The sequence below is a fragment of the Hylaeus volcanicus genome, chromosome 2, assembly GCF_026283585.1.
Source record: "Hylaeus volcanicus isolate JK05 chromosome 2, UHH_iyHylVolc1.0_haploid, whole genome shotgun sequence".
Lineage (NCBI taxonomy): Eukaryota > Metazoa > Arthropoda > Insecta > Hymenoptera > Colletidae > Hylaeus > Hylaeus volcanicus.
The window spans coordinates 17,422,053-17,432,206 of record NC_071977.1 but is presented as its reverse complement, the minus strand read 5'-3'; the positions used below and the strand labels follow the sequence as shown (position 1 = coordinate 17,432,206).

General features: G+C 36.5%; 1 protein-coding gene across 3 annotated transcripts in view; it reads right to left on the bottom strand.

Annotated features, from left to right (window-relative positions):
• Positions 1 to 15: 15 nt before the first annotated feature.
• The window catches only part of LOC128872653 (glutamate receptor 1), a 648,027-nt gene continuing 637,888 nt past the window's right edge, over positions 16 to 10,154 (bottom strand). For 2 of the 3 annotated variants that reach the window (XM_054115546.1, XM_054115548.1), the window contains 2 exons: positions 9,800 to 9,874; positions 16 to 3,594 (listed from right to left, as the gene is read on the bottom strand). In XM_054115546.1, the coding sequence (XP_053971521.1) occupies positions 3,520 to 3,594; positions 9,800 to 9,874 (150 nt within the window). In that variant the 3' untranslated portion in view covers positions 16 to 3,519. Of the gene's footprint in view, positions 3,595 to 8,221; positions 8,277 to 9,799; positions 9,875 to 10,154 lie in introns of all 3 variants that reach the window. The other variant, XM_054115547.1, reaches the window with a different exon arrangement.

Genomic DNA, 10,154 nt, shown 5'->3' with positions numbered 1-10,154 from the left:
TATTAAATATATATATGTATATATATATATATATATATATTATATATAATATATTACTTATCACACACGCATTACTCACGCATCGATGTGATTATACACCATTGTCAGTTAAAAAACGTATCGCGGCTCCAGTGCTGGTTTGCTCATACTTCTTTTTTTTCTTCTTTTGCTCTTTTCTTTTTCATTTTTTTTTTCCTATCATTTTAGTTCTGACGCAACGAATAATTCCATTCTCGCGAGATCCACAAAATAGGGTTACACCGGGTGTACCATTGATCGTCGTAATTAACCGTGAATCCATAATAAAATCTACCGGTCGCAATAATATTAATCAGAGTAATGGTAATAATAATAGTAGTGTCATCGTCACGATCGACCCGACCCGTCCATTTCATTCATCGGTTTTCCTTCGTCCTGCGAACTCTCCTCGTCGATCGTTTCCCCCAATTCATCGCGTGTCTTCTTCGTTCGCAACCGGCAGAGATGGGCACAATCTACATAAAAAGTTACTTATAACGATCGAAAGATGAACATCATTCAGTTCGTTATTTCTTAACGCCAGCTTTACGAAGTAAGGTCGTGTCCACCCTTTTCGAATTTCACAAGGAAAGTCACTGAAGCCATTTACATTTTACGCCCGCCACTTATGCTAACTTCTATCCTCACAAAGAGACAAGCATACTTCCAAATTACTTCGTTAATAGGTATAAACGCAATCGAAATCTTCTTAGAAAATATGCCCCAAAAACAAATAAACAATGCAGCGAAGATATATTGAATCACCGTAAACCTAGCGTCGAACGAGGCTTGCAATTCGAATTGTAAAATGAAGTTGCACCTCGTTCGGAAGCTTCGTCGAGTAACCGTTCAATGTTGTCTGAGTTGTGATTCAGTCGTTCATTATTGTAGCAAAGTGCTGCCCATCTCTGTCCAATTCGACCGACGTGCATTTTCCCTCGTATAATATGTATACATATATGTACGTGTTTATGTGCTCGTGTACATGTTTAACGTGTTTCGTGTGCGTGTTACGGGCTCTCGTTCTCACGGAATTGCAGTTTAACGTATCGTTCAAGCTGTTGGTTGCACATGCACCCACCCCGGGACCATCGAATTCTACTATCGAATGTCGCGACACTGTTCTGTCGCGGACAGCCGGTGTGTTCGTTTGTGTCTGCTTATTTTTCTTTTTGATTCGTCTCGTTTGATTCGATTATAATTTATATACAATGTACAAACGCGACCGGCGGCGAGGACTCCCGTACGGTGTCCATCCTCGACGGATCGCGATGATCCTTGTCGAATCGACGCGATCACTGTACTTGAAACAAGTTCGGCGTGATCACGGGAGCTCCCGCCAGACCGTGACACGGCTCTCCGTGTTTTCGAGCGATTTCTCGGGCTTCCAATCTACGAGTTACTAGGATCAAGTCCTCAAAGTATAGCGGGATATAAATTGGCTCGACGAGATTATCGATAACTTAGCCTTGCAAACGTAGATAAGATATTATATCATTGGTGTTTGCTTCAGATTGTGCTTTTCAATATTGGTAAGATTATGTAAAATTGGAAGTTTACTTAGATGTAATTTTATAAAATTGTACGAAATTGTATAAAATTTTGTTCAAATTAAATACAATTTTATAAAATTATATAAATTCGTCTCAAATGTATTCATCCGTAATTGTACAATAAATTCGTTAAGTGAATAAGTATATGCAATGATAAAATAAAATACTGATAAAGCGTAAGTACAATTTAATAAAATTAGATAAATTTAACGCATTTGTATTATGTGTTCCTTATTTATATATTAGTGCACTAAATAGGCAGAATAAGTAAATATATAAAGTAATAAAATAAAATAATTTATTGTTTAAGTATTTAAAAGTAATATACTGTACCGTATCGTTGTAAGTTCATCTCACAAATATCTATTAAGGAATAAATATGAAAGTATATTACTTTTCTGGAAAATAATTGATGACTTATAAAGTCAATAAGGATTATTGTAACTCTTAACAGTCTGTATTGGAAAATACATAAAATGGAGTATCATTCTACTGAAAAGGGCTTATACGATCATTGACGCCTCTAAACAGCCTCTATTAGAAAAACAAATAAAAAGTATTATTATTTCAGTTCGAAAATAATTAATATTAGACAGCTCTAAAGCTGGGAGGTCGATCTTTGGAGAAGAATGACTTGCTATGCCCTGTACACCGAGATTGAAAGCTGGAGAAAAAGGTTGATTCATATTATTCGACATAGTACGGACCAGCAATAGATTGAGAAAGATTGTTCTAGGCATTTCATATGCGTATATTTATATGTGGCGTATCAGATCTGCAAAAAAAAAAAACTTGATAATTAGGGCAATTTAAGATAGCTCTATTGCTCTCAACGCGTCTCGATACACTTAAATCGTCATTTTTTCAAAGATCTTCCGGGTCTTCCAGCTCAGTATAAACACATATACGAATAGAAAACTGTAATTTCTGGAACAAGTTTATTATGATATGTTCCTATGAAAAATGTATGTCCCTCCAAACAGTGGATAAACAAAATATCTTTCATTGGAAAGGAATTTTGAAATAAAATTAATTGCTGCAGGACTTTCAGACACATAGTGTCTGTTAGTTGCTAGTCATTACGGAATCATTTAAATCGTATCGATGAAGTTATTATCACAAATAGTATCACTGCTATGTATGATTGGTAATTTTGTCTTTCCTCTAACATACGTATTATGAACACTAAACCTCCTCCTTATTTAGCATTTCTTTTATCGAGCAATAGTACTATACAAAATGAATCTTTCAAACGTACATCTGAAAAAAATGATTAAACAATAGCAACCATTAGGTATAGGGTTTTGTATCACACTTGATTCACCACAAACCCATGGTATCGCAAGGAGAAAAACGAAACAATCCCAGAACAAGTGAAAAACTGATTATCATACATCCGACATAATACGCCTCCACGGAAGGTTCCTCATCCCCTACGTAGAATAGAAACAGTATCGTTTATCAAGTGCTAGGTCCCTATCACGTCGAATAGGACAAACGAACCTAGGAACGGCGAGTCGCGGAGATTCGACTAGCGGCAAACGCGTTGCTTAGGGTTGAGGGTCGAGGATAGTCAGGAGGCTCCCGATCGTCATAGACGCGATCCACGACGAGCACCAACTGACAAGCTTCCTGTGATTACTCGTGAAACGACGTCGTGTTTACTTGACGTACTCGGGCTTGTCCTCGCCGATTTTGCCAGTCCAGACGCGCGGGGAGGCCGGGGTCCAGGGCACCGCGACGTCTAGCATCAGGTTGCCCGGTTTCCGCTGGAACGGCGAGAACCTGAACCTCTTCGGGCTCTTCGGCGGTGATTCCGCGAATGTGACGCTTCGTCGCGGTCTTCTGGGCGGCGGTGGCGGCGGCGTGGGCAGGGCCGCCACCAGGGGCGGCGGCGGAGGTGTGGGCAGGGAGATGGCGGGCGACTCGCTTGGCGACTCCAGGTAATCTACACCTGGGTATGCGTATTGCTGTGCACCTGGTCGCCCTCCGTATTGCCAATCGCGTTTGCCGGAGCGTAGTACTGGAAATTCAACGGTAGTGTGTTTAGCGTGTGCGATTCGAGTTTACGGTTATGACGACTCGATTCGTGGAGAACGTGGGGGATCGTTCCACATGGAATCGAGCATTTCTTGTGGGCGATGAGGAGGATTTTTGCGAAACTGGGTGACAATGATGTCCACGTGAAATTAGAGGGAAGGTTTGAGTCATCACTTTGGTGGTTTTGAAGTTGTTGAGATGATATGGAAGGGTGGATTTCGTGATTTATGATTTCTTGAGCGAAAACGAGATGTATATAAGGATTTTTTAGTTGGGAAACTATGTATTAGAGAAGTAGTGGAGAATTGATCCCTTCTTTTATCTTTGTGGAAATAGTTTGGCCATTTGGATTAAATTATTACAAGTAAGGTAGAATACTCCATTAATGACCGCGACCTTATTAGCGACCAGTTGTTTATTTCCAGTTATTTATTCATTTGTTTATTTTCCATTTTATTTTGACATGTCAAGCGATATATTAATCAAAAGGTTAAGATTGCTAAAATAAAAATTTGTATTCATTATTTCACATTTTAATCTTTTTTACACTGTATACACCATTAGTTATAATTGATATACATATAAATTCGAAATCGCAATGAGGATAGTTTATGCCAACACATAGCACATGCTAATATATCAACATTTTACCAAATAATTTCAGTTTCGTTGCACAAAATGACGTATACGTTTTAATTATATAATGTCTCTGATAATTAATGACAATATTGAATGACAACTTGAAATATCAAAGTAAATGCCTTGTAAGTTGTCTCCAGAAATAAAATTGACCTATAGAATTGATATTGAATAGATATTTCTGAAGTAATAAATTTTATAATACAAATAGGTAAATATGTACAATATCTTACTCAATTTAACAAGAATGATGTACACAACAATAAAATAGCAAAAATAAAATAGATGAAATAGTATGATGACTTAAACCCCCTTTAATTTTTTATGGATTACATCACACTTGAGTTTCACCAAAATCCCTGCCGTCTATTGCATGAAATGATCAGTTTAGCGTAGAATGACTCATAGGTGAATTGGTGTGCGTTAATTCTCTGGCGATTGAATGCGGATGTTTATACCAATCTACATTCGTATCTAGAAACAAATAAAAGAATGAAATTACGATCAGTACGCATTTCATTATTCGGAGATACACGAATATCGAACTTTGTATTACGTATTTACGTTGCTTCAGGTATAGTTATTACCAAACTACAGACTTTATACATTTCTGGAGTATGCATGTATGAAAAACATATACTAATAACGTGCAGAGTTAATAATTAATGAAATTTATTCTGCATACGTATTTGTGTTTATGTTTTCAAGCTTGCCATGAACCATAAATGTGTTAAATCTGTAATCTACATAGTTGCGATAATGAAACACTTTTTTAAATATTTCTATGGTTTTCGCCATTGAACAAATAATTTCCCTGTGTATTAATGATTTATAGTGTTACGTGTAAACAATGGCACAGTTTAGTTAGTTAAGATAACCTTGAAGTCTCGAGGAAAGTGACCTTGAGAAAATGATCTTCATATCATAATCGTAGATTGAACAGGTATTTCTAATATAATTATACATACATATACATTTTGATATCACATTTTCCTATACATGCATATACATATATTTTTATATTCTCAATACTTACATATGTATACATACATATGTGTATAAATAATAAAGATACTAATGTATTAGTGTATTATTTTTTTTTCAAATTGAAAAAGTAAAAAATTTAATTCACAGAGAAGCTTCATTTTACATCAATTAAATTCTACATAATAGAAACTCTTTATCTATATAACTCTCAACTTAAAACTTTATTTTGCTTTTCAGAAAGGAACTTCCTAAAAAATTTAGATACTGTTTTCGTACAGCCAAAGTATTCATACCAAATAAGTTTAATATTCAAGATAGTATATAAGATTCGACGATAATGTTAAAAAGATTTCAAGGTCAGCTTTATCTTCCATTCTAGATAAAACACTATATTTTTACCTCATAATGTAACAGCTCCTTCCAAGTCACTCGAGTCAACGATCTATGCTCTAAGGATATTTAATAACATATTAAACAACATATTATCTTGCCTGGTAACATCTTGCTTGATAACTTAGACCTTAAAAAAAAAATTAAGCCACACTAACACGTACATTCTATACACTTTCCATGTTTCACCATGATTCCAGTATGTTTTACAGAATTACGACATAATTCTCGAATAATTTGCAGTACATTTTTGTACAATTTATATACAGTATGAATATTTTCCATACATAAACGTCCGCAGTCAATTGTAACCATCGCCGTGACAGAAATTGATGAGAAGTGTTTTTAAGAAGAGATATGTGATCGATGACAGGAACGAATCATTCAGTCGCATTTGACGCGAGAAGATAATGTCAATCGTGCCTTCGATAGCTTGCCAAGTACCTTAAATTAATTCAAGTGCCTCGAACGAGGCGTCGAGTCGTTAAATGTGTGTATGAACCTTCACGAGTGAACGCGGCGAGAGTGTTTCGCTAGAAGTGCATAAAATTGTTCTCTGTTTTCTTACTATCGTCCTGTCCTTTGTGCAACATGCTCGCTTCGCATGACAGAAGAGACGAAAGGGGAAAAAGAATGGTACCTTTCGTACGTCGCGTGAGAAAGGACAGAATGAAAGCGATCATATCCCGCGTATAGTATGTCTAATGTGTAAGCGTTGCGATCTTTGAAAGCGACATGCAATTCGTCGAACCACGCCTTGCTCTGACTGCTATAAAATTGCTCGAAGCCATGCACATTTCACGCTCGTAAGCTAGCCTCTCAAAATAACCAAAGCTGTCAAGGCGAAGGAAAAACTACAGAACCGTGGGAGCAGGTGGAAGTCGCCTGTGTTCGTCGAGATTGTACGTTGACGTAAAAGAACTAAATGCTGCTTTTCATCCGTGTCAGCTCTCATTTCCTGAGAAGTGAAACAGTAAAATGCGCATTCCTTTTTTCAAAGATTTAATTCGCGTATAATTAACACGATCAAGTGTTGAGATATTAATAATAATTTCCGTTCGTCACGTAATACACTGCTTCAAACAATTAGTGGGACACTTTTTAAAACCGTCGTAACTATGGGAGTTTTCAACCGATTGAAATGAAACTGCGTGAGGAGTACTTCTGAAGTGTCCCCTAGGCGTGCATAAAGTTGTATTGGCGAGGATTGACGCGAAGGGGTTAATTCACCCCCTTAAACGGGGGCGCGTCGAAAAACGTCACTTCTGAAGGGGCCAGGAGTAATGGAAGGGGTTAACAAAATTAAAGAAACCTTTAGGGCGACTCTCTTTGATGCCCTCTACAAAATGCACCCCTTGAAATCCCTCGCGGACAAACCCAACATGAACCAAACGCAACCAAATGTAGTCTCCCAACATTTTTTCATCCCGATATCCTTGATAGCGCTGCTCAATAGTTTAGGGGTTCTGGCTCGGCAGAGTATGAATTATAAGGAAGTTGTTGAAGATTTGTTAATAAATTATGCAAATATAGGTATGGAATATATATTGTTATTCTATTTGATTTGACAAAATGAAAAAATATGTACATTTAATTTCAATTTTAATTTCAACAGGCGTAAATATCTCGCTCAAAATTCATTTTTTATATTCTCACTTGGATTTTTTCCCGGAGAATCTTGGCGATATAAGTGACGAACTCAGCGAAAGGTTTCACCAAGATATAAAAACTATTTGCGACATAATCCTAATGTTCCTAACTCCGGTATTTATCCATAGATTTTCTTCAACAAAAGCTTGTTTTCTTCGTAAAAATGCGATCTATACGTAAACAATAAGAAACTGCACATAATTTGACAATTTCTATTTATCCATGACGATAGAAGAAATATTCGTGTTCTATTTTAGCTGAAAAAATCAAAGTTTCTCATATATATTGGCTCGTAACACTTAAACTATTGAACTGATTGGAAAATAATGTTAAAAGCAATTGTTGCAAATTCGGTTCCGCGACTCAATCGGACGTTTCTAACTCAAGATATGGTCTAAAATATGAACGTATGTCAGAAAAAAATCGAAAAAAAATTCAAAAATTCATATAAAAAAAACCTATCCATAGAAAAATATTTTCTTGCAAATTTCGAGTTTAGTAGACCAAAATACATAAGAAAAAAATTGTGTCATTGAATGTACACTTTGGCTGTAAACTAGTGTAATTGTTGAATATAGCTATGATTTTTACGCGACCAAGGTGGCTTTCCCCTTAAAGATTATCATTTTTACAGGCATAAAGAGCGTTCAATTAAAAAATTGATCTACTATTATGTATGTTATTGTCTACAAAGAGAATTGTATAGGGAAATGTATACGGCGGTGAATATTAGTATTGGGTAAAGCTAGTGTCGGTGAATTCTGATTGGCGAAGTCTGCGTCGGTCATTTCCATGGGATCCTTCGTGGCAACGCGATAGAAGATTGGAAAAGGAGCGTGGGGCGCTATGAAAAGCCGTGTACAGAAGAAGCGGGGAGGATGAACTATGCAGAATGATACGTATAAAAAAACTTGGGAATTAAAATTAAGGGCGAGAGTACTCACATATGGTCCCGGGAAAGGCGCATGCATCCTCCGTCTAACTCTGCAGTCCGTACCACTAGAGACAAAAACAAAAGTAGAACGAAACGCGCAAACGAGCAAATACGTCTTCTGCATCCATCGAGTACAAACAGAATAAGAGATAGATAGATAGAGAGATAGAGATAGATAGACAGAGTGTGAAAGATAGAGAGGTAGATAGACAGAGATAGAAAAGAGCGCAACAGATCCAGCCCAGCCGCACATCGCACGCATTTTACGTATATATGTATATGTATAATATGCTATATTCGTATCTATGTATACACGACGCATCGATTAGGATCGCTGATCGACTGCGGGGTAGGTCGTGTCGTGTAGACAACGCTCGAGAACCCCATTCCAAATTCTCGACGCTCGATCGTCTTTCAACCACAATGTATATGTCGAGCGTATACACTCTGCTAACTGCATGCCAAACGTACTCTATTGTATGTTTCTATGTATACGTATATAGCTATATATATAAAGAGAGATAGGTATGTATTACACGGATATGTATAATGGTCTCTCATTACGTATGTATGTACACGATTACAAGATCGTTGGCAGAGAGATCGATGGGGATGAACCTGTTTCGAATGTAACGTGTAGCCACAGTTTTAAATATTGAAGGTATCGTATGGTATTCCAGGTAGAAATGTAGATCAGTCTTGAATTAATCATATAATACTCCTGGTGATGATAATTCGAATCGTGCAAACGAAAACTCTCGACGTCGAAGGCTTATAGTCTTTTTCTTTTTGGTATGATGTATTTGAAAATATTTCGTTATGCATTGATAGAAATAAAATTATTGTTGGAGAGATAGACTTATGAGTACTGATTTATGTATAAGTTGAAATGGCCATCCGATGTAGATTTGACTGAAAGGGATATAATTAAAATAAACAATTGATTTTTCTTTGGCCTGCTTAGTATTATGCACTACAATTTCCAGAGCAATAATCGTATTTGCTAAATAGGTGAAATATATTTGTTATATTAAAAACTTTGTTATGATATTTTATGCATTTGACTTTTCTTCGAAATCTGTATATGACAATCTTATTAGAATCTAACTCTTGAAGGGGTTCTATGGAATAGGCAAAACATAAAAAAACATTGTAATGTAACAAATAAACTTTATATATTCTGACGATTATATTTTCTGGCTGGTCTGGAAAGTCCAATAATTATGACTCATTTTGTTCCTGGAAAATTATGCTCAACTTTGAAATGTATACATTTTATATAATAATTAAAGGAACATATTAGGTCATGCTTATGGCTCATTTTCCTTGTTAATTGTTCTAGAAGTAATGGAGTATCCAATTTATAAATATACTTTGAAACTCAAAATTTTATTCGCAACTGATATTCTTCTGATATTCCTTTTTCCTAGAATATGTTCTTCGACTCTGTCGTTGGTTTTAAAGAATTGAAGCTTATATTCCATCCCCACACATCCGACGCCAACGCATTTCTACGGATTCTAATCGCGGCGTACGCGTGCGATCGACAACAAAAATCTAAGTGTTAGCAAGTGATCGTGTCACTCACCCGGCCATTGTCGAAATCTCGACCGCCGCCGATCGTCAGTCGGGCTTTCGCCTTCATCGCATCTGACAGTGGTATCTGGAAAAGTGAATGTTAATTATACGTGGTTCGACTCCATTTTCAGATATTGTAGGATATGTGCATATGGTGTGCCGAATAAAATCTTCTCCGAGAACCATTCCTTTTAGAAAAACAAAGTAAGCAATTCTATATCGTTAGTACATTGAAAATTTACCTCTTATAGTCTCAGTCGCGTAGTGATTTTAAATTGAATACTTCTGTACTAAGCAAAAGAGAAATTGTAAAAGGGGGAGAGAGAGAGAGAGAGAGAGAGAGAGAGAGAGAGAGAGAGAGAGAG